Genomic DNA, 24,312 nt, shown 5'->3' on the forward strand with positions numbered 1-24,312 from the left:
CTTGATCATCTACCAAATCTACAGACAATAGAATCTTCCTAACAATCTGTTCTTCACTTACATTAGGCACCTCCTCAGAATTCATAACTTTTAAAAACATAGTTTTTGTTTTGAATTTGCACACAGCAGCAAAGTGTCCAATTTTTTTACAATTAGTACATTGTTTTTTTAAAGCCGGACACGATGTGGAATTAGCCAGATGCGACTTTGAACCACACCTGAAACAGGCAGGAGACTTGTCAGTTTTCTTCCATTCAATTTTAGAAGATTTATCACGTTGGTTCACACTTTGAGATGAAACTTTGTTCACTAAATCAACATGTGTAGGTTTACTATTACTCAATTCTTCAGAAGCAGAAACAGACCTTTCTATCCCTCTCGCTAGTTCTAATGTTTCCAAAAGAGAGGGATTCCTACAACATAAAATTCTCTCTTGAACTTTGTTACTAAAGCAATTTACTACTATTTGATCCCTAAGATACTGTTCAATAGGACCCTCAAACTCACAAGTCGCAGCTAGGACCCTCAATTCAAATAAAAATGTATCAATTTTTTCAAACTCTCTTTGCTGACGAGTATAAAAATTGTGTCTCTCAACAATTATACTCGGTTCATCTCTAAAATACTTTTCCAAACGTGCAATGGCTTCAGTATATTCATTCCAATCATCTGAAGGTGGTCTAACTACAGGAGGTTGATGGTCAAAAATTCTCTGACCCTCAGCACCCAGAGCACTATATAACATCGCATTTTTCCTAACAGCAGAAAAATTTACAGCATCAATGGCAATAATATAGCTGTTGAAAGATTTAAACCATTGAGTTGACTTGATTTTTGGAGTGCCAGGTTCAGGAAGAAATGGAGATGGAAGGACTACAGTTTGTTGAGCCATACTAGAACTGAACAAAATATGAAGAAAATGCTTCAAAATAAATAAAACAACATCAATAAGCGTAAATTAGTGTAAATGAAGCACAAAATTATAAACTCATTGGAAGCTGTGTGTATCAGCGTAATTGATACACAAAAATTATGAGTTTGTAATGAGCTGTGTGTATCAGCGTAAATGATACACAAAATTTGAGTTTGTAGTAAGCTGTGTGTATCAGCGTAAATGATACACAAAATTTGAGTTTGTAGTAAGCCGTGTGTATCAGCTTTAAAATAATGTTAGAACACAATGTTAGTAAAGTCCTTGAAAGCTGTGTGTATCAGCGTAAATGACACCGTGTTAGCGTAAATGCAGGAAGGACAATTGTAGTAAGCTGTGTGTATCAGCATGAACAATACACAAGTTTCAGTAGAAATTTGAAGTAAAAGAGGTACCTTTTAGGTTGCGCAGTGATCAAACCTTCAGACAAGTGAAGCACGAAGAGGTTTGTGCGTCGCTAGGTTACGGAAGATGGCTGAAATGTCACGTGATGACAAGCACGTCAACGTGAACACGGAGAGACGCTTCAGTGTTTTGAGAAGGAATGAAGATGGCAGAAGGTTCGGAGCGTCACTGAAGTGCAGGGAGAGAATAACGAACAATTTGAATCAAGTAAGTAACGGTTATCTGGCAACTTTGAAAAATGCAACCAAGGAAAGTCTCAAAATAGATGAAATTGTCAATTAAAAACGCCCGAAAAACCCCAAAACAAGGCGTTTAAAATCGGGGGTAGGCAAAATATCGCAAACGAAAAACAAAAACAAATAGCAACTGTCTCTTGAAAGCGTGCTAAAAGTCAATTAAAGAAACAAAGGTGAATCTATGAGCCTGCATCGAGGTATACAATGACAAAGAATACATGCAGCGAGGCTCCCAATAGATTAAAATAGAAACACAAATACGAAGCTTCTAATAAGTTTAAAATTGTTGAAATAAGAATAAACTTATCTTGAAGATAGTAGTAGCAGGTAGTATTCGAAATCTTGAAGGTTGTTCAGTAGAAGTAAGTTGAAGTGTTTAAGGTCCATGAGAATTTTAGACAGTGAGTGAACACTGAAATCTGTTTCCCCGAATAAGAGGCATGAATTCGGCAATGTCTACTCGAGAAGCGTGCATCGCTGTAATATTCAGGTACATAAGTGGAAAACGTGCTGCTCAGGGTGTTGAGTCAGTCAAAACGCTAGGTGAATCTAGGCCTCATGTATATTGTAAACCCCTCAAAAAAGAACCCATCGGTTGCTCCGAATATGTAAATGATAATCCCACAGCGCCCACTTAGAGAGTCATGTATAACTAAAATTAGTAACTCAGAGCCACAGGGAATTGATGTAAGTGAGAAACCCAAGAGTCGCATGGAAATGGACCCAATGCCACAACCGTCTAGCACAAAATCCAGGTTGAAATACCTTACTCGAAGGGGCCTCCGGTTACAGCATGCCGCTCACAAGAGATGCTGACAAGGAATGATGGATCGGCAGGCCCGGTAGTTAAGCCGGATGGGGGCACGTACGTGACATGTACGCTGTTGTTCCTCAGAGAAATCGAGCACAGAGGCTCAGATCGTAATTCAGACGGAGGGAAGCGATACCTCGAAACTGATCCCTTCTGTTTACGTGGATGCACTGTGCCAGTGTGTATTAACAGTGCAAGTGTGTTATACGTACAATTAAATTACTGGGCAATTATTATTCAACAGTATGGCATTATATGTACAAATACAGAACAATATAAACACAGTGACATAGAGCACAGTGGTGATTCTATTTACATAATTACATTGTAGATACATTTGTGAGTCTATGTACATGTGCAATGATAACCTAGAGCACAGTGGTGATTCGATTTACATAATTACATTGTAGATACATTGGTGAGTCTATGTACATGTGCAATGATAAAAACATTGGAAAACTGTATTAGAACAAGGACATAAGTAGTGCTCATTGTGTCCATAGGACCTTGTACATAAGCTCAGAGATAAGACCACACATTAGCCAATGTGTGGCTCCTACTAGCAGTATACAGTGTACCCCGGGTGTGATTCTATGTTATCAAATGCGTAGACTTGCTGCTTGGCGGGCAATTTCCTCATATTCATTCAATCCTTTCAGTATTGTATTAAAAATGTGAATCCATTTGCATTCACATTAGTTAAGATTATGGGTGACACACCCTCCCCTAGGGTTAATGTGTACCCTTTCAATCACCCACCATCTCAGGCTTTCCGCAATGTGACCAAATTTCGTGAAGTGCTCAACTAATGGAGCTCCCTGTGTGGCACATCTTATTTTGCTACAATGTTGCAAAATCCAACACTTGACTTTTTGAGTTGTCTGGCCTATGTATAAAAAATCGCAGGGACACTGGATGGCATATATAACTTCAGAGGAGTTACAGTTGGTGTGTTCTTTGTGGGTATAGGTGTAGTTGTTATGTGTAAAGGATTGGATTTCTTTAGTCAAAGGGCAAGCCTTGCAACTCCCACACTTGTAATGACCCACGATGGGAGGAATGTTCCATAGGTGTGTCTGGACGTTGTTTTTTTTGGATGGAAGTAGGGATTTCACCAATGTGTTCATAAGGCTTTTGCCTTTGCGAAACGCATGCATGGGAGGTTCTACCATATTCAGGTCGTCAGCAACCATGTGCCAGTGCTAATTGATAGTTTTTTTGATCTGGTTACTTTTGGTACAGAATGTAGTAACACACGTGAGCCTGTTTTGTGTGGTGTTGTCCTTTTCTCTAGGTGTCAGAAGGAATTCCCTATGGTTATACCAAGCTCTTTTTTGGGCCTTTTAAAGGAGCCTGGTAGGGTACCCCCTGTCTCGCAGTCTATTGAGTAGATCGGTGGATTCAGAGAAATAGTCTTCTTTTTGAAACAGTTAAGCCTCACCCTTAAAAATTGGCCATATGGCAGGTTGTCTCTTAGGCTCCGAGGGTGATGGCTGGAGTATCTTAAGAGTGTATTGCGCTCACTGGCTTTTCGGTAGAGTGTGGTATGGAGTTTCCCTTCCCCCGCTTTGATGGTGATGTCTAGAAAGTGAATTTCATTTGTGCTGTGATCTAGGGAGAATTGTATGTCGGTAGATTGGGTATTGAGCCAGCAGTGGAAGGTTTTAAGTTGAGTCTCAGTCCCTTGCCAGATCATAAGCACGTCATCAATATACCTGCGCCACAGGGCAATACTGTTCCTGTGTGGGTTATAGGTGTTCAGAACATATCTTTGCTCATAGGCGTCCATAAAGATAATGGCCAGATTTGGGGCAAAACTTGCCCCCATGGCCACACCTTTGGTCTGGTAATAAAAACTGTCTTGAAATGGGGGCGTGGTTTGGATGCCGGAGAAGATGGCGGCTTGAGACCTTCTCTCCTCCCGTGGCGCCGAGTCAGAGTAAAATTTCGGTGAATTCCTGCTATTACCGGCTACTCTGGAGGCTAACGGCGGTACTCTGACTATCAGGGGGTGACTCTAACTGCTGATCTGGCGACCGACTCCTGTGCCCGCATGGGATCCTGCGCGGGGCTCTGCCCGCCTTGCTGACTCACCGGGCAATCGTTTCAGCCTTCCCCGAGCGGCCGCTCGGCTTCCGATGCCTCTTACACCGGCCCACTAAATCGGACCTGCATAGATTGCTTGATGCCTGCGGTCCCGAAGCACGCAACGAGTTTGGACTGATCTGCCTTTCAGGTACCGCGCGCAGTAACACGCAAGATGGCGGCCGCCCAAGTCTGCACCGGCCCGTCCCTGCGAGGCGATCATCCCTTTTGCCACAGACTGCTTAATAAGCTTGCATAACAGTAAGGTGGCCGAATCTCCACATATTCATGCTTCCGGCTGCTGCTTTAACAGTGCATCTAACTCCTTGTGCCTCGATAATGTATGCCATGCTATGGGCTCAGTGCATCTTTCGGCTACCTACCTAATCGCGCATGCAACACGCCCACATCTGCCCTCAGTTTGTGCCACATCCAATGCTGCCTTATTTACCTGGTGCCCACGAGGTGATCTGTCTACTTGGCCTTCTCAGTGACGAGGGGAAGGTTCCTCTCCATGTTCAGCCTTGCCTGACCCTAAGACGGCCGACGTTTGGGACATTCATTCTCAGTAACCATTGACTGCTACTGGATTTGAGGCTGGTTTCACTCCAGCATTTGTCTGGATGGGCACAACTCAAGCGACCACTGGTGTGCCTCAGCCTCGGCCTTGCTTCACCCTCCAGACATTTAATTTACGGACAATCCATAGTCTACGCATGCCTCTAAGTATCTGAGTCCAACCAACCACATGTCGAACCAAGTCCTACCGCTGTGCTCCCACTGCTTTGCACCACATCTCCTACACCATGGGAGAAAAAAAAGCCAAAAATCCTAAAAGGCTGAAAGCTGAGCCGCCGAACCCAGTTTCACCGACCAAAGGCACGCGTGACATTAACGCGACGCTAGACAGTATACTACCCAAACTTGCTGAAGTTCACGAGATCACGAAGTCCACCAGAGAAGAGATTGCTGCGGTTAGGCATGACATTAAAGATACAAATGTCAGGCTCTCAGAAACATAATGTAGGATCAGTCAACATGAGGATTCAGAGGTGAAGGTAAACAAATCCCTCAAAGAGCTCTCTCTATCTACAACCACCATGTCACGGCGCCTCTCTGAATTGGAAGATAGAAATCGCAGGGGGAACCTGTGTATTTTTGGTATTCCGGAAGGTGCAGAAGATAAAGACGGTTCGTGCATACCTTTCCTGGAGTCCTGGTTTCCGCAGGCCACCAACCTCTCCTTCAGCAATCCACTGGAGTTCGATCGAGCTCATAGAGTCCCTGCTCGTATCACGCCAGGCCAAAGGGGCCCTAGACCGATTGTCTGTAAACCTCTCAGGTACCAGCATGTGGAGCAAATCTTGTCGTTCATGCGCAAACATAATCACATATTGTGGAAGACTAACAAAGTATACATTTCCCAGGATTACTGCAAGGAGAATGTCAACTTGAGGAAGAACTTCCTGGCTCTCCGTCCACGGCTCCACACGCTTAACTACCAATATGGCTTTGCAGGCCCTGCAAGATTCCGAGTGCTGATTACAGGGGTGCCACAAATATTCACAGACCCAACACACCTGAAGAAATTTCTTGGTGGCCCGTATGAATCTTCAATGGACACTGCTGCATCGAATGCTCCTGGTGCTGGTACCTAGATCACGTGGCCCATGTTGTTCCTATAATAATCCACCTGCGAGCCCACCGACACTCCTCTTTCATTGATAATCACTCCACAGTGCTATTCTTGTTCCTATTTTTTAGGTCTGGGGTGGCATGGGATGATCGTTGTCTTGCACATGGACTTACAAAGACTGTACGTCTTAATTGTCCTATGTTACAGGAGGTGGTTTGCAGTGTGGTAGGACGCACGTTTCATTATTATATGGCTAACCTACTGTTACGCTACTCTACACTGCGTGCTAGCACAAGGTTTAGATGCCTGCCCTGTTATCCACTTGATTTTCACTTGTTTATTAAACGAGGTGGGTGCTGCATATATCAGGGTCCCACACTTAGAGTCTGTGGGGGGTTGTACTGTAGCCGCACACTGCTCGTCGAGGTGTTCCACAATGCCGCATGACAAGCTGTTGGCATACTCGCCCATCTCGCACCAAATCCTCCTTGGGAGGCTGGCGGAGATTGGTGTTGAGGGCCCAGCACTACTTTGGATAAGAAGTTACCTGTCCGATAGGCGCTCTAAAGTGCAGATCGGAAGGTATTCCTCCGGTTATCAGGATAACGACAAAGGTGTCCCCCAGGGCTCAATATTAAGCCCAACGCTTTTTAACCTATATGTATCTCCCTTGGCGAAAGTTATCAAATCTCACGGCTTCGACACGGTATCGTACGCGGATGATACCCAGCTGTTATTTACCATTGGCCCTGACCCCACTGAAACTAAATTAAGATTTTAAAACTGCATGGTTGAGATAGATAATTGGATGACCAACAACTTTTAAAAACTAAACGCAAGCAAAACGGAAATTCTCTTTTTTGGAGCAGCAGACAAATTCTGGACCAAGGACTGGTGGTCCACCACTCTTGGACCTTGTCCAGCCCCCAGGTCCTCGGTCAGGAATCTTGGGGAGATAATCGACAACAGACTGTCCATGTCAGAACATGACAACAAAACATCACAGACTTGTTATGGCTTGATGCGCAGACTTAAGAAAATCTTCAAATGGCTTCCCCTCCCTTCCCGCATGCCCCTAGTCCAAGGCTTTATTATAAGTTGCATCGATTATGGGAACGCCCTTTTCGCTTTAATTAATGAAAACCTTCTGACTAAGCTGCAGGTATTGCAGAACACCGCAGCCAGAATGGTATTAGACCTCCCCCCCCCCCGTACTCCATCTGCTCCCTCTCTTAAGACCTTGCATTGGCTTCCCATTAGGAAACGGATCCAATTTAAAATGTGCTGCCTAGTCCATAAGACCATTCATGGACAAGGACCAGCTTACCTAGAATGTAAGCTCAAACCCCACCTACCCACAAAGAGCCCTCAGGTCAGGTGGCAAGCAGCTCCTAAAGGTTACTAAAGTGCGTACTGTGAGAAATGGCGACAGATCCTTCTGTAAATCTGCTCCTCTCTTCTGGAACTCTCTGCCCCTATCAATCAGGGTCCAATCCAACTACCTCAGATTCCGGAACAATCTGAAGACCTGGCTGTTCTAGCGATTTTCCTCACTTTTTTGCCCCTTACTCTCTGTCCTGTGTTGGTGTCAATGCAAGCGCTCTGAAACCTACGGGTGATTTATGCGCAATACAAAAGCAATTTACATTACATTACATTACACATACTCCGATTGTTCTGGTTGTATCTTGCTTTCTTTGTGGTATGTTGCACCTCTAGCTTTAGTACTGCTCGTTCACCAAATACGTTAGAATCAATGACTCATTTGTGATCTTACGGTTAGCTTAGGCAGCCATCACATATTGCCTCAGGTCACATCTGTGAGAGACAAGGGGATTAGGTTTGTTGAGCCAACTGCCTTTTTGCGCTCTTTGATGCAAATTGTGTTCGATTCTTAGTTGTGTTCGCCAATTTGAAGCGATGTATCCAAGATGTGTTCCTAATGCCTGTTAACGTTACATGTTTACATTTCTGCAAAATGTAAGCAGGGATATCCTGCAGTCGCCACGGGGGAGAGAAGTTGGTGTTGTTGCTTTTCCCCCTGGTCGCCATGTCCTTAGTATACTTTTGGGGTGGGGAGGGTGGGATTGGGTTGTGGGGGGTTCTTGGTTACATTGCTATTTATTATTTTTTCTTTGTTCTTGTTCTTATTTCTTTGTTTGCCTTTGTACTTATGCAGCAGCGCTCTATATCTCAGTGACAATGACAGTGCCCAACTTGTGTACACCTTCCTCCATTGTTCGTCCAGTCTGTGGTCCTTTAGCCTCATCTTTGATAGGCGCATAATAATTAGTCCATCTTACGTTATGAATAACGTGGCGCATTACATATCATACTTCCTCCCTCCTCATGGCCCTAAATAGACAGTCTATCAAAATAGTGTCACTCAACGTCAAGGGTATTAATCGCCCAATCAAAAAGAGGAAAATTCTCGACTATCTACACAAACAAAAGGGTGACATAATATTATTGCAGAAAACTAAAATCGACTCGCCACAATTTAACTCTATGAAGAATAAATGGTATAGCGAGGCAATTGGTTCTGATGCCTTGGGGAAAAGAAACGGGGTTCTAACTTTAATTGCGAAAAGAGCCAACATTGACGTTCTGCACAGTAATGCCGACACAAAGGGTAGATGGGTCTCTACAAAATTGTCAAAGGACAATAAAGAATTTTATGTAACTAACGTCTATGCCCCAGTGAGAAGTTGGCCTGATGTATGATGTTCACTATTCTAGTGAGCACCTTATATCAGTCCAAACAACCCTAATGGTGGTGGTTGTAAGTCAACCTTATAGACTAGCTATCCTAGGGGTAGCATAGACCTAAGCAGTCTTAGGCTTAACTCAAGAGGGCATGTGAAGCCAGCTGTTTTACCATATGCAGTCCTGTAATATCAAATGAAAGGACGCCACACAAGTTATATATTATAAAAATATATGTATTTATTACTAGAATAATCCTCTGTACTCTTTATGAGTGCAGAGGCACAAGCGTTTAAACAAAAGCACAGTTAAACATACAAAAGTTGCACAATTATGGATAGGCCCGGTGGCCACTCAAACCATATATTAAATAAGTGGTATAAGAACCGCTTTACGAACAGTGGTAAGGCCTAGGGCCTAGGGAATCGCTGGGACTACACTGGACTAACAGTAGTTAGGACGGGAGTAGCCCGCGGGATTCGGGTGCAGCGCTAAAAGCACACGCATGCATCAATGCAAAGTCAATGGTGCGTAAAAGTTACAAAGTTACTGTTTTAGAAGTCTTCCGACTGGACTAGAACTTAGCCACTTAAAACTAGGACACTAGAGGTGTAAACCACTACAGGAGCACCGGCGTTCAATCGTTACCTCACCCACAGGAAGCGGGTGCATAGGTGCCAAAGTGTGTCGGGTTTCGTCGTGGAGATCTATGGAGCCTGGAGATGAAGATGCTGCAGGCGGCCAGGAGAGAAGAGTCCGGTTGGATCCAAGGGTGGATCGAAGATGTAGAGTACCTGAAAGCAGAGGGGACAGAGTCTGGGTCACTAGCCAGTGACCAGGATGGAACCAGGAAGGAACCAGGCGATGTTGGGCGCAATCAGGTGGTTGTCGAGAAGCTTGTCTCCGCTGCCACGTGGACTCTGGGGCACCGAGGATGTCCAGGAGTGAATCTTGGCGGTGTCGGCTTCCGGATCGGAGTCAACAGGCCTTGGTAAATGCAACCCACGCAGGATTTAAAGATTGCTTATTACTCGGACCAGCAAAGTCAGAGAGGTTGCTCCTTTTCAGGGGAGCGAGGGCCAGTCTGGAGCAACCAGACTAGCAGAGTAGTTTCAAAGCTTCGTCATCGTAGTGACCACTAGCCAACGGGCAAGTGACCAGACAGACGCGTCAAGCAGGAAAATGCAAAAGGGCCCCACGCAGCACTCGGTGAGTGTGGAGGGGTGATCTTCGGTGCACGAGCTGCTCGGGGCTGGGGCTTCTCAAACCCCAATGCACAGCTTCGAGGGTGCCTCGGGAGCTGCACAGTCAGCACTTTGCAGTCTTTTCAAGATGGCCGGTCCCACGTCTCACGTCGCCTCCACGGGTCTCAGCTTTGCTGTGGCTGTGGATCGGGCTGTTGGATGTCTGGGAATCCAGTTCTTGTTGATCTCTGTTGCTCGAGCTCTGGATGGAGCTACAACAAATCAAACCGTTGGGCGCTGGATGGTGCCTGTTTGCACAGGGTGGTCACTCCTTGACCACAAGGGAGATTCTTCAGTCTTCCACGTTGAGTGGGATGTCGAAGGGTCCAGAGTTCTGTATCAAAGTTTCAGTCAGGATTATCTGTCTTCTATGGGCACAGCTCCTACCTTTATTCCAAATCAAGGGGCTGGATATCCTGCTAGGTCCCTCCTTTGGGTGGGACCCAGGAAGGGGCTGGTTACACCCCTTTCCCTTTGTCCAGTTTCGCGCCAGAGCTTGGCCTGGAGTGCCCCAGCACCGGTTTGAACTGGGCTATGCATGGGACACCTTGTGTGCCCCAGGCAGTGTCTAGTTTCATTCAGCCCTGCCCCAATCCACTATCTCCTGTCTGGGGTGGTGTAACACCTCCCTGTGACAGGAAACCTTTTGTCCAAGCCTCCCCTGCCAAGTTTCGGTCAGCAGCAGGAGGCAAGACTTGTGTCTGTGGCAGCAGCATCCATTTTGTGATGCTGAGGCTCTGGTTAGTTTTAACCGCATTTACTGTTACCCACATGTCTTAGCCCTCTAGAAGGGTGGAATTCTACCCCCGTCGCCAGAACTGGCAAGGGGGTAGTATTCCAAAGTGTATGACACCTTACACGACATGTTTTGATAAAGCCAAACCAAAGTTAGCAATAACCGCGAGGATTATAATGCACTTAAGAGTATATGGTATGGCAATACCCTGGAACAGAATATAGCTTATGGGGTCGTGAGGCGCACTCGTAATTATTCAGTTTTTACTTTTGCCGCGTACCTATATTTTTTTATATGTGGTGCTGCGGCTTGTCAAGGTGAGTCACCCCTTGCGTAATGTAAAGTGAAACTAATTCCAAACTAAATAGCTTGAAAAAACCGCGCACTATTCACTTGGTGTGTTAACACCTAATCTATGTAATCAAAATAAACAATATTTTCATTTTTCAAATTTGAAATGTTGTATTGTACATCATCCTCAACTTAAATTGCTACATTTCTTCATTTTCTACTACATGGTATTCAATACAATCTCATACATTTATACAATGCGTTCACAGTTCATTTTTCAAACAATAAATGAATTCAAAGTCATTCCTTGAGCGTTGCCCAATGCATTTCGGAACCTTTCGGTTCCTTCGTCAGGGGCTAATCTGAAAAACATGTATAATAATGTTTTGTTAGTGTCCATGATGTGTCAATATCCCAAATGTATGTATTCGAATATGTCTTAATGAGTGCCTACCTTGTGTTGACCGAAACAAGCTTTGAATACCTGTTATATATAAAGCCAAAAAATCCAATCACTGCCCCCATGTTAACTATGCGTGACATTAAAGGAGAAATTTAAGATGCTCAATCATGCTGTTCTGTTTATAAAAATCGCTTACCGTCCTGAAAGCAGTTCTCTAAAAGACCGGTCTGTGAATCAAGGAATCAAAAATGTACACGGTTTAAAGTGTTGTGTAATACGCTCAATTCCATTTCGTGAAAATTATCAAAGAAACACGTCAGACCTTCAAGTCCAACTCGTTTGCTATGCTAAAGAATAAAAATAACAATGCATAAATCACTGCCCAATACGACCAAAACCTCCATAACTTATAAGCTGTCTGTTCTTACCCTGTGACGAGGTTTGTGCATCCACTCTGAAAACGATGGCAAAAAAAGAGAGGGAGAGAAAAATGTCCTCGTTAAACCGATGTCTACAAAACTTAAACCGTGTACATTTTTGATTCCTTGATTCACAGACCGGTATTTTAGAGAACTGCTTTCAGGACGGTAAGCGATTTTTATAAACAGAACAGCATGATTGAGCATCTTAAATTTCTCCTTTAATGTCAGCCATAGTTAACATGAGGCAGTGATTAGATTTTTTGGCTTTATATATAACAGGTATTCAAAGCTTGTTTCGGTCAACACAAGGTAGGCACTCATTAAGACATATTCGAATACATAAATTTGGAATATTGACACATCATGGACACTAACAAAACACTATTATACATGTTTTTCAGATTATCCCCTGACGAAGGAACCGAAAGGTTCCAAAATGCATTGGGCAACGCTCCAGGAATGACTTTGAATTCATTTATTGTTTGACAGTGAACTGTGAACGCATTGTATAAATGTATGAGATTGTATTGAATACCATGTAGTAGAAAATGAAGAAATTTAGAAATTTAAGTTGAGGATGATGTACAATACAACATTTCAAATTTGAAAAATGAAAATATTGTTTATTTTGATTACATAGATTAGGTGTTAACACACCAAGTGAATAATACCCTGGAACAGCCATAAGGAAATGGTTCCGAAAGCTGCAGACAGGCTTAGCTCATGCTAGAGCACCATCTCACATAAAACCAAGCACTCTGCCTCCAGGATTGTTAAGGCCTGCCATAGGAGTGACTTATAGGTATATATGTGTCCAGATATAGGTTTAGATATAGGTATACTATATCTAAGCAAGGGGTGATTACACGACCTTGCCCCAGATGAGTGATCAGCCAGTTGTGTCAGTTTGGATGGCCAGCCAGGGGTGGCAAAAAATATGCTGCAGCCCCTGGTAGGCCTTGGATGCACCTATGCCCTGGGTACCTATAGTACACTGTACAGGGGCTCATAAGGTGACCCAATACAATTAGTTATGCACCTAGGGTACATGGAGTCCATTTTAAAGAGAGAGCAGATAGCCTGGGACCCGGATTAGCAGGATCCCAGGCCAACTAAGTCAAAAACCAGCTAAACACAAGGCACAAAAATCTGGGGTAACCATAGTCAGGTATCCACCTTCTTACAGCCCCCAATAAGGATGACCCAGGATTTTGGAAGAAGCTCTGTGCCCACATCGGTACGATACCAGGTAATGCAACACATGTCTTTGGTGGTGACCTCAATCTTCCTATGGATCCTCTCTTAGATAGGGACTCCCGCTGTTCCTTCCGTCCGAACAGCTCGCACAAAGCATTCCTCAATCTCTGTTCCCGTTTTAATTTGATCGACTCCGGGAGATTGATGAATCCAACAGGTAGAGACTATACCTTTTACTCTCCACCTCACAATTCATACTCACGCATAGATTATCTCCTCACCTCTGGTCACTCCTCTGCCGACATTGAGGAAACCTCCATTGAACCGCGTGTAATTTCTGATCACTCATGCATCACGAGGACTCTGGCAGTGCACAATGTGGTTAAAAAGTCGACTCTATGGAGATTCAACAATGCGGTCTTGAAGAAGGAAGCAAATAGGTTGGCTATCGAGACAGCCATAACTGAATATCTTATTCACAACAAAAAAGGGGATACTACGGATCTTACAAGATGGGAGGCTCTTAAGACCACAGTCAGAGGGGTATTAATCAAAATTTGTGCAGCCATGAATAAGGACGCCAACACCACTCTAACGCGTCTAGAGGAGGAGATCTCGATACTAGAAAAATGACACATAGCTTTTAAAGACCCTCTGGTCCTAAATGACATGATGAACAAAAAGTATGAGTATAACAAAATAGTGAAAGGGCAGGAATTTGGCTTAAGCACCACAAAAACTTCAGGCTCTGTCACACTAATAAGACAGGTAAGAACCTTGCATCTTATCTGAAATTCAAGTTACAACAAACAGCTATCAAGAGCATAGTTGACAAATTAGGGATTCCGCACTCAGACCCCACCAAAATTGCTGACATCTTTAAAGACTTCTATAGCGACCTATATAGTAAAAACATAGAGCTTGATGGCTCCAAATTAGGGAAGTACCTAGACAATTGCAAGCTTCCTTCTCTTTCGACGCAAGACCAGACCGAACTCAACCGTCCCATATCCTCTGATGACATCGAACAGGCCACTAAATCCCTCAAAACCGGGAAAGCTCCGGGCCCTGACGGGTTCAGTGCTATGTTCTATAAGAGTTTCGCCTCGGCCCTGGTGGAGCCACTCAAGGACTTATATGAACACTTCACCATGAGTGGTCAAGTCCAAGGTACCCCTGCGGAGGATATTATTGCGGTTCTCCCAAAAGATGGGAAGGATCCGACATCCCCGAAGAATTACAGGCCAATATCGTTGATCAACCTTGACTATAAAATTTACGCTATGATACTGGCCAAACGGATTCAAAAGGTTTTGCCCCAACTCGTTCACCAGTCCAGGTAGGGTTTCTCAAAAACAGATTATCCAGCGATAAATAACGAACCCTTGCACACATTTAAGAAAGAGCGAAGTTAACTACCTCCCCCACTGTGGACGTGACTCTAGACGCCGAGAAGGCCTTTGATAAGGTCGACTGGTCTTACTTGGAAGCAACTCTACATAAATTTAATTTGGGGTCCGATTTCATTCGTATGGTAATGGCCTTATACTCTAACCCCTCAGCGAGAGTAAGAGCAGGTAAATGCCTGTCGTCCTCATTCGACCTGAAACAAGGCACAAGACAGGGCTGCCCCCTTTCTCCCTCCCTTTTTCTACTTGCCATCGAGATCTTCCTCTATTCTCTCCAGAATAACGACCAAGTTAAAGGAATTTGCTTTGAAGGTTTCACAGTCAAAATTTCAGCCTATGCCAACGATGTTTTGGTAGTATCCGAAAATGCAGAATTGGCAATCCCAGCCCTGATGTCCTCTATTGCAGATTTTGCGGAGGTGTCAGGCTACAAGCTTAATAAAGATAAGACGGAGGTGAAACTGCTTAATAATATAGGTGACAAAAGCATTATGGGGGGATCGGGCTTGTTCTGGCAACCTAAGAGCTTTAAATATCTAGGGATAGAGTTTGAAAAAGATTTAATTAGCACTCTCAAAATGAATGAACATTCCCTTCATAAAAAGATATCCTCCCTTTTGGATGGTTGGTCCCCGAAGTTTTTGTCTTGGAGGGGCAGAGTGGAAACTCTGAAAATGATGATCACACCCCTTGTCAATTATCTAGTAAGTATGATGCCTATGCTGCTCTCTGATGATTTCCTCGCCAAGATATACAAACTTTTTAATAGTTTTCTATGGCAGGGTAAGAAACCAAGAATCTCCTTGCGGAAACTCCAACTTCCAAAAGATAAGGGGGGTATAGGTTTACCAAATTTTAGGTGCTATCAGACGGCATACCTATACAAGCAAGGTGCAAACTGGTTCCAAGCTCATCAGGACTACACTCCTGTATGGGTCCACATTGAGAAGTCTATCATCAACAACTTACCGCTATCCGCCATAATGTCGATGGATGTCCCAGCCTTTCCTCATTCCAAGTATATATTTCTTAACACTAAAAGTGCTCTTCTTAATCTAGAAAGACACTGTAAAGTTAAAATCAAAATAACCAAATCCAATATAACCTCATTTTGGTTTAGTCCGGCCTTCAAAGATGAAGGCAAATATCTTTATTGGGAAAATTGGTCTATGAAGGGACTGAACTTATTGAAAGATCTCTATGAGGGGTCCTCACCCCTATCTTTTGCCACCTTACAGGCCCGGTTTGATCTCCAGCCTCTTGACTTCTATAGGTTTTTACGTCTCAAAGCCCTTGTCTCTGCCAGAGCCATCAAACCACACAAACCTACACTTTGCAGTAAATTACTTCAACTCATGTCACTCATATGGTTTCAAAAGTTTGCAAACTTCTCTCCCCTAACCCTCAGAAACCAGATAGGAAGTGCAAGATAGCTTGGGAAAATGAAAATAACTCCTCTAATATGATATTCGACTGGGATAAGATTCACCTTACCCCTTTCTCCAACAAAATATCTCCGATACTCTCTCAGACCAAATTCATGTTGATAAATAGATCGTATTGGACTCCAGACAAACTTTTTAAGCTCAAACTCCTTGATAGCCCCCTATGCTGGAGCTGCAAATCCCACGTTGGTGACCTGGCCCATATGCTCTTTCAATGCCCGTTGCTCCAAACTTTCTGGGATAAGATGTATAACTATATTCTACGAATCTTCCACTACCGTCCTGCTAGGGACTTCGCATACGTCTTATTGGGGACAACAGATCCAAGATTAACAAATGAACATGATCGACACCTACTAGATCTTATTCTTACACTTGCTGTAAAGTCATCCTGAGTAAATGGAAGAGTGGCCCGATGTTTCTTTCAAAATTTGGCAGGAATGGCTGGCTTCATTGAGGGGTGCAGATAATGACGTCCTCCACTCCTCACCTTGGCGAAAATCACACACCAAACTCTGGAGTTCACTTGATTCACTGGAGTTTTGCTATGATCCGCCTTAGGCTTGACTAGCTGTCATTTTTCTTGATACATACCTCGTTTCTGTCACCCATATAGACACAGATATCGGTGCTGTGATCCCGCTGTCTTGAACTGGGTTTCCTAACACATGTTACGTTGCTGCTGTCTAGTTTTATTTTCTTTTCTTCTCTCTTCCTTCGGACCAGCCTTTCTTATCTTCTCCCCTCGTTTTCCTTCGTTTCTTCTCCTTTCTCTCTCTATCTCATACTACACCATCCTCCAGGATCAAATTTCATATGTATGGATATTATGTTCATTGCTTACCGACTGAGAACTATCTGTTTATGACTTGCTATATATATATTTCTCTCACAATGTGTATCTTAGGTTACATTATCCTCATGTATGTATCTTAAGTGTATTCCCATGCATTATTCTCTGTTTCCTTTTTCTTTTTTTGGTAACTTCTGCATTCTTAAATAAAAAAGACTTGAAATTAAAAAAATAACTGTCTTGAAACATGAAGAAGTTCTTGCTCATAGCAATGTCTAGTAATGTGATGATAAAGTCATTGGGGATTCTGGTGGGTTTTGGTAGTTTGTCCAGGGCCACCTTAATCACCTCCAAGGCTGCCTCTTGGGGGATACTCATATACAACGAGGATATATCCATTGTAACCAATAATTCATTACTAGTGTTAAATGGAAGATTGTCAACTAGATTTATGGCTTCCATGGTGTCCCTAATGTAGGTGGGGGTGGTTATAGCAATGGGCTTGAGGAAGTGGTCAATGAATTTGCACAATGGTTCTAACAGTGAACCACATCCTGATATAATAGGTCTTCACCGGGGGATTCTCCATTCGTTTATGAATTTTGGGCAGCGTATATATGGTAGGCATCCAGGGTTGCTTGTTATTGAGGAAGTCGTGTTTGTGTTTGCTCAAATAACCTTCTTGTAGTCCTATGCTTGTGGCTTCCTTGATGAGCTGAGAAACCTCTTTACTGGGATCATTTGCCAAAATATTATAGCTCTCAGTGACTCCTAGTTGGGTAAGAATTTCATGTCTTTAGTCAGTGGTGTTTTGGACTACTATAGCCCCCCCCCCCCCTTGTCAGCTGGTTTGAGCGTTTGAGCGAGGTGGTGGCAGCGCCTTGTGACAGCGCTTGGGGAAAACAAACAAGGCGTGCAGACTGCGAGTTGAATCTCTTCTGCCCTCCTTCTCTGTACTGAACGAATGCAGCAGGCGCTTTTAAACGTCGTTTTTTAATATTTTTAAAGAACGATCTTGACCCAATTGATTTAATAATTGTGGAGTGCTGATATCAACTGTTTGCTTTTTTTAAACTTACCTAACTGCTGTTGCTTGATCCCCCTGCTCCCCGGTCCACCGCGGCTTGTCTGTGCCGATTGTGTGGAGGGACAGGTCGGGCGCCATCTTGGTAGTCCCGGACCCCTACTGGACCGGAGTTAGCGCTCCAGCTCGGGGAGGGGCTTGTGTATCAAATAGGACCTGTTCAGTCAGTTCTGGGCGTTTGAGCGAGGTGGTGGCAGCGCCTTGTGACAGCGCTTGGGGAAAACAAACAAGGCGTGCAGACTGCGAGTTGAATCTCTTCTGCCCTCCTTCTCTGTACTGAACGAATGCAGCAGGCGCTTTTAAACGTCGTTTTTTAATATTTTTAAAGAACGATCTTGACCCAATTGATTTAATAATTGTGGAGTGCTGATATCAACTGTTTGCTTTTTTAAACTTACCTAACTGCTGTTGCTTGATCCCCCTGCTCCCCGGTCCACCGCGGCTTGTCTGTGCCGATTGTGTGGAGGGACAGGTCGGACGCCATCTTGGTAGTCCCGGACCCCTACTGGACCGGAGTTAGCGCTCCAGCTCGGGGAGGGGCTTGTGTATCAAATAAAGATGCCTCCTAGGACGCGCAGCGGTCGCGCGCAGCGGGCGCGCCGTCTGCGCGCCGAAGGAGCGCCAAAGGAGGGCCCGTCTGTGCCCGTCCGTGCCTCGGACGGGCCCAGGGCCTGCCAGTCTGCTTGTCAATCCCCGGGGAGGGCACTACTAGGGACACGCAAGTACTCGCGCTATGATCTCCTGAAACTCGCACCCCCCGCTAAGGGTTTGCCGTGCATACGTGCGGGTCCTGAATGTGCTCTGGATACCTGCCTTACCTGTGGTTTCTCTCCTCAACCATTCCCCCCCCTACGCTTAAATCGTAACGATACGATCACTAACATTAGGGCGGGTCTGATAAATGCCAGGTCGGCGGTGAAGCACACAGCTGAGATCTTTGAGCTTTTGGTGGACGGTCAGTTGGAGTTGCTGTTCCTCACGGAGACGTGGATGACCAGCTCCTCCGCTCCCTCTGTGGAATTGGCTGTCCCCAGGGGGTTCAAGATCGCCAGAGTTGACCGTCCCTCAGGCAGAGGAGGCGGACTTGCAGTTATTTTTAAGGAGGGGTGGAGTCTTACCTCTGAGCCCCCGGTTGAGGGTGCAGGAGGTGAGGTCTTTCACTTCTCTATTGTGACTTCCCCCCATTTTACCTTGGGTGGTTCTTTAATTTACAGGCCCCCAGGCCAGGCCACTCATTTTTTAGACTCCTTGGAAGAATACATTGTGCCGCGGGTCCTGGGTTTTCCTAAGTTTCTTTTGGTTGGCGACCTCAATATTCATATGGATACTCCTGACTCTCCTGATGCACGCAGGCTAGGTGAAATCCTTGAGCTCGCTCAGCTAAAGCAATGGGTGACCGTCCCGACGCATTCGGGCGGCCATCTGCTTGATCTGGTGTGTTCCAATTTCCCTATTCAATCGGTGGCCATTGAAAAAACAACCTGGTCCGACCATTCATTGGTTAGATTTATGTGGGAGATGGAAGAGCCTAGCCCTCCACCTCTTACCTGTTATTCCCAAAAAATTAATCTACCTCTGTTTAGACAGGCATTGCAAAAAACCCGTCCAAACTCGGGGATAATTTTGGAAGATGCGGTTGGCGGGTTTAATGAGTGGATACGGCAGGCGGCTGCTGCCTCCACTAAGCAAACCACGCTAGCCAGAGCTAGACGCGCTCCCTCTCAACCCTGGTTTTCCCCTGACCTGAGGGAAATGAAACTGGGGTGCAAAAAACTCGAACGCGTGTGGAGACGTGCATATAGCCCGGAGGCCAAATCTGCCCTACGATTTGCCCAAAAAGACTACTATGCTGCAATCAAGGTGGCTAAGGGGAACTATTATGCGGGGCGAATTGCCAAGGCAGATAACAATGGCAGGGAGATCTTTGCCATTGTTAAAAGCTTTGTTGCACCTGTCGCTGAGGCTGCTTCTCTCGTACCCTCGGCGCATTGGTGTGAAGAGCTGTCAACTTTTTTTTCTACCAAAATAGCAAGGATCCAGCAGGACCTGCTAGCTGCTCTCCCCAGTGACAGCTCCGCAATCTCCCCACTACCCTCCTACTGCCCATACTCGGGACAGCAACTCATTAATTTCATGCAGATTGAGGAGGATGTTGTTCTGCCCCTCCTTCAGTCCCTAAAATCTGGCTCTCCATCTGACCCATGTCCGGCCCGGGTGCTGTCGGAGGTGGCAGATTTGGTCTGTGATGAGACCACGCAGATAGTGAACCTCTCCCTGGCTTCGGGCGTTGTTCCTTCTGTTTGGAAACGGGCCAAACTTCTGCCGCTCCTGAAGAAACCCGGACTGGATGTGGCGACTCCGGGGAATTATCGTCCGATTTCCTTGCTACCGGCACTTACTAAAATTTGTGAAAAGGTAGTATTCCAACAATTGGAGAGCTTTGTGGAAACCTCTAAGGCCCTCCATCCCGCTCAATCGGGCTTCAGGGCTGCTTACAGCACCGAGACGGCCTTGGTGGAAATGACCGAGGCTATTCGGGACTGTTTAGACGGGGGTGGCAGAGCGGTCCTAATTTTATTGGACCTCTCTGCTGCCTTCGACACTGTCCCTCATGACCTCCTCCTCGGCCGGCTGTCGGCTGTGGGCATCGGGGGTGTAGTCCTGGATTGGCTGTCCTCTTTTCTATCTAATAGGACCCAGCAGGTCTGGCTGCCTCCCCATGCCTCGAAGCCTAAACCTCTGTGCACAGGTGTTCCGCAGGGGTCAACTCTTAGCCCCTTACTGTTCAATGTTTATATCACCCCCCTGGTTTATCTAGCGGAACAGTTTGGGGCTAAGATCATAGGGTATGCAGACGATACCCAACTGCTGTTTACCTGGCCCGATGCCGATCTGGATACATCCACGGTCCACCTGTGTTTGTCCTCTGTATTTCGCTGGTTAACGGAGGCCCAGCTGAAGTGCAATGAGGACAAGTCAGAGGTGCTCTTTTATGGCTCCTTTCCCCCCTCGTTCAAGAGCTCACTGTGGCCTTCTAACATTCCCGGCCCTAGTGAGATGGGGAGACCTGCCAAAAATCTTGGCATTTGGTTCACGGAGGACCTAAAATTTGAGCATCACATTAAGAAGCTTACAGGCACCTGCTTCGCCACTTTGAGAATGCTACGCAAATTCTTCCCCCTACTTCCTAGGGATGCGAGGGAGTCGGTTGCTCGGGCGCTCATCTTGGCTAGGTTGGACTATGCCAATGCACTGTTTAGTGGCATACCCGCCTATTTGGTGCAGCGTCTGCAAATTATTCAGAATGCGGCCGTCCGTCTATTATTTAACATACCTAGATGGAAGAGCGTGCGCGTGGAGATGCGCACGCTCCATTGGCTCCCGGTCAGACAGCGCATTATGTTTAAATCTCTGGTGCTGGCTTTCCGGGCAACCCATGATCAAGGCCCCATCTATTTGAGAAAGAGATTTGTCAGATATGTCCCTGCACGTACCCTGAGATCTTCTACTCTGTCTAAATTGTCTCTTCCACGTTTTAAGCGGTTCAGACTTGGTGGTCAGTCGATTTCTGTGATTGTGGCCCGGGCCTGGAACGCTCTCCCTTTCCATCTGCGTTCCTTGCCAACAGTGGCTGCATTCAAAAAACATCTAAAAACTCACCTCTTCAAGAGTACAATCTGATGTGTTTTCTTTCATTCTCTGAGTCTTGATGTCTGTTTCTTTTTCCCTTGTCTCGCGCCAGGATACTCCCCAGTAATGGAGCGCGTTATAAAATGGTTTAAAGTAAAGTAAAGTAAAGTTTATGACAATCTCAGTGTTATTACTGAGTGAGGAAAGGGCTGAGGTTAGTTTTTGGAAATGTTAAAGTTGACATATTCTTTTTGCTCTACCAAGTGCATAACATCTCTCATCAGTATGTATTCAAATGCCATGATTTTATGGGATATCATGTGTGAGGGAGGGTTGAAAATGGACGGGGGTCTAAGGCCAGTGCTGGTTGATGCTGGATTGAAGGGTGTCTTCATAAAATGATATTTTAATCTAACCTTCCTGAAAAATTGGTGAAATTCAAGTTTTAAATTGAAACTGTCAGGTAAGTTGGTGGGAACAAAGGATAGACCTTTCTGAAGAATGGTTTCTTCATCACCGTTCAATGTTTACAATCGGGTTCCGGGCATATTGTTTCACCACAGGTAGTGTCGTCGTCGTGTTCTGATGTCCCTGTGTATCTCTGGAGGGAAATGCACCTGCTTCTTCCCTCTCCCCCTGCCTCTGTTCCATGTTGGTTTGTTCATTCCCCTGGGGTGAGCCCAGGGCCGAACTCTTCCCCTGTATTCTGTCCATTGAGCCCGTCTAAAAAAGGGGGGCTGTTGTTCGTTATGTCCCTGTGGATATGTGTTTGTGCTTGTTCCTGGTCTCTCGTTTTCGCTGTCTGAACTATTACTAAATGAGGAGTTTGAGAAGGTATTGTATCTTCTGTACCCTCCCCTTCCTCTACTTGTGTTTCTTCCTTGTATATCTTGTTTATGGTACCCTTCCTGAAGGTATGGATATGTTTTTTTTATCGTATTGGGGTCACACAATGGTCCAAAAAAGCTGGGGCAGGCAAGGAAGACCTTGGCAGAGGTAGCACATGGGGGAGATGGTTGGGGCAGGTCTGAGTGTAGGGTGAATGAACTGATAGGGGTATGGTGAGAAAGGTTTGTATGGTTCATGGTGGGGGTTGCTTAACAGTGGGGGAGTAGATGAACTCTGTATTAGCAAAGAGGGGATGTTATGTAGTTTCGTTTTGACTGTCCTAATAAAGCGTCCTTCTGCACTTTAATCTGACATGGTCATTATACACCTTCCTCGTCTGACATACCTTAGCGGGTAACAGTGCGCTTCACAACTACACATAACATAACAACAGTGTTGTAGTGAGATGCCATGTTACACAGTGCACCTGCTACAGCACTGCACTGCGCAGTGCACCTCTGGAAGTATTCCGCCGCTGCGAAGACTTCCTATTTCACGGCGTCTAACCCTGACCTGCCACAGCCAGTGGGCCTTCCCTACTAACAGTGCTTTAAATGGGCCGGTACTCACCGGTACTGAGTACCGGCACTTGTCATTTTAATCGCTCTGAGTACCGGCACTTCTCTGCTGCCAAGGAGAGTACCGGTACTCATCAAAGGTAGGCTCATTGTTGCTAGTGCTCAGGAGCACGAACGAGGTTGTCTGACAGCCACAGCGCCTCTAGCCCAAGCTGAGCCACCTCCAAACAATTCAGAATGGCTCATTTACATAATGTCCCGTGTTCAACACCACGCTTTGTTTGACAGAGCAGGGTCCATTCAGGCCCTGTGCTGTCAATCACATTCACACAATGGTGTGTATTTGTGCACAAGCTCGAATCCAGGCTGGGTGCCTGGATTCGAGTGTGTGCAGCAATAGCAGCAATTAAGAAAGCTGCGGGAGATAAGGAGTGTTGAATGTCCTTTATCCCACCTGAGTGTTTTGAATGAGTGGTCTGTCTGCTTGTGTCTGGGTGTTTGCCTGCTTGTGTGCGCATGTTTTTGTGTGTGAGAAAGTGAGTGAAAGGAGAGACTCCAGACACTAGGGAGGTATTTTAAAGGACATTCTTAGAATGCTTTGTGTGAGATTGCTGCTTGTTTCTGTGAGTGCGCACTCAAGAATATATAAGTAATCGGCCACATAGTAAAAGTGTTTTTATATGTCTTGTCCCTAGCCCCGCACATTTGCTACACTCATAGCTCATTTTAAGAGTACCTGCACTTATTTTTCCCATTTAAAGCACTGCCTACTAAGCCACAATGCATGTAACTACCTTCTTCAAGAAGCATGCTCCAGCCTCTTCAAGGCCGCCCGCTACGTCACAGCGCCATCTTACAGCCCCTCAGTGCACCTCCATTCTTCTCACCTGCCTCCCACCCAATAACCCTCCATTCGGCCCCAGCGGCTCACACGCCTCTCTTACCAGTCCCAAGAAGGCTGCACTTATGACTGCGGTCAGACACCATCGCTCGGCATTTCGCCGTCTCCGGGTCTGGCTGACCAGCCTCCCCCTGTCCGCCGTCGCCTTGTCCCATGCACTGTCCTCGTCCCGGTCGGGCAGCAGCGGTTCCGCGTCGCCATCCTCCTCGCGCGCCTCTCCCGCGGCGGAGCCCAGCAGCTTCATACTTTCCGCCGGTATGACACCCTCAGCGGAGCCACTCCAACCAGGATCAGAAGTTACAGCCACGCCCACAAGGGAAGAGCAACTTGTGGCTCGAGGCGTCCAGCCTGTCACTGCTGTCACGCCGTTCCAAAACTCTGTACACGCAGAAGAAATGCATTTCACCTCACCAAGTTTTCCACGACACCGGCCTGCTCCGGCTCGCTCTGAAGCTGTGGAACATTACGCCTGTGGTAGGGCATTGCCTTATGTATTTACGTACCTGATTATAATTGTATTGAACTATCAATACGTATTTCT

General features: G+C 45.6%; 1 protein-coding gene across 1 annotated transcript in view; it reads right to left on the bottom strand.

The window, feature by feature from the left end:
• Nucleotides 1-24,041, bottom strand: part of LOC144761746 (sodium-dependent glucose transporter 1-like) — a 408,550-nt gene extending 384,509 nt beyond the window's left edge. The window contains exon 1 of the mRNA XM_078646994.1: nt 23,815-24,041. Coding sequence (XP_078503120.1) covers nt 23,815-24,015 — 201 coding nt within the window. The 5' untranslated portion in view covers nt 24,016-24,041. The remainder of the gene's footprint in view (nt 1-23,814) is intronic.
• Nucleotides 24,042-24,312: the final 271 nt, after the last annotated feature.

The sequence above is a fragment of the Lissotriton helveticus genome, chromosome 6, assembly GCF_964261635.1.
Source record: "Lissotriton helveticus chromosome 6, aLisHel1.1, whole genome shotgun sequence".
Lineage (NCBI taxonomy): Eukaryota > Metazoa > Chordata > Amphibia > Caudata > Salamandridae > Lissotriton > Lissotriton helveticus.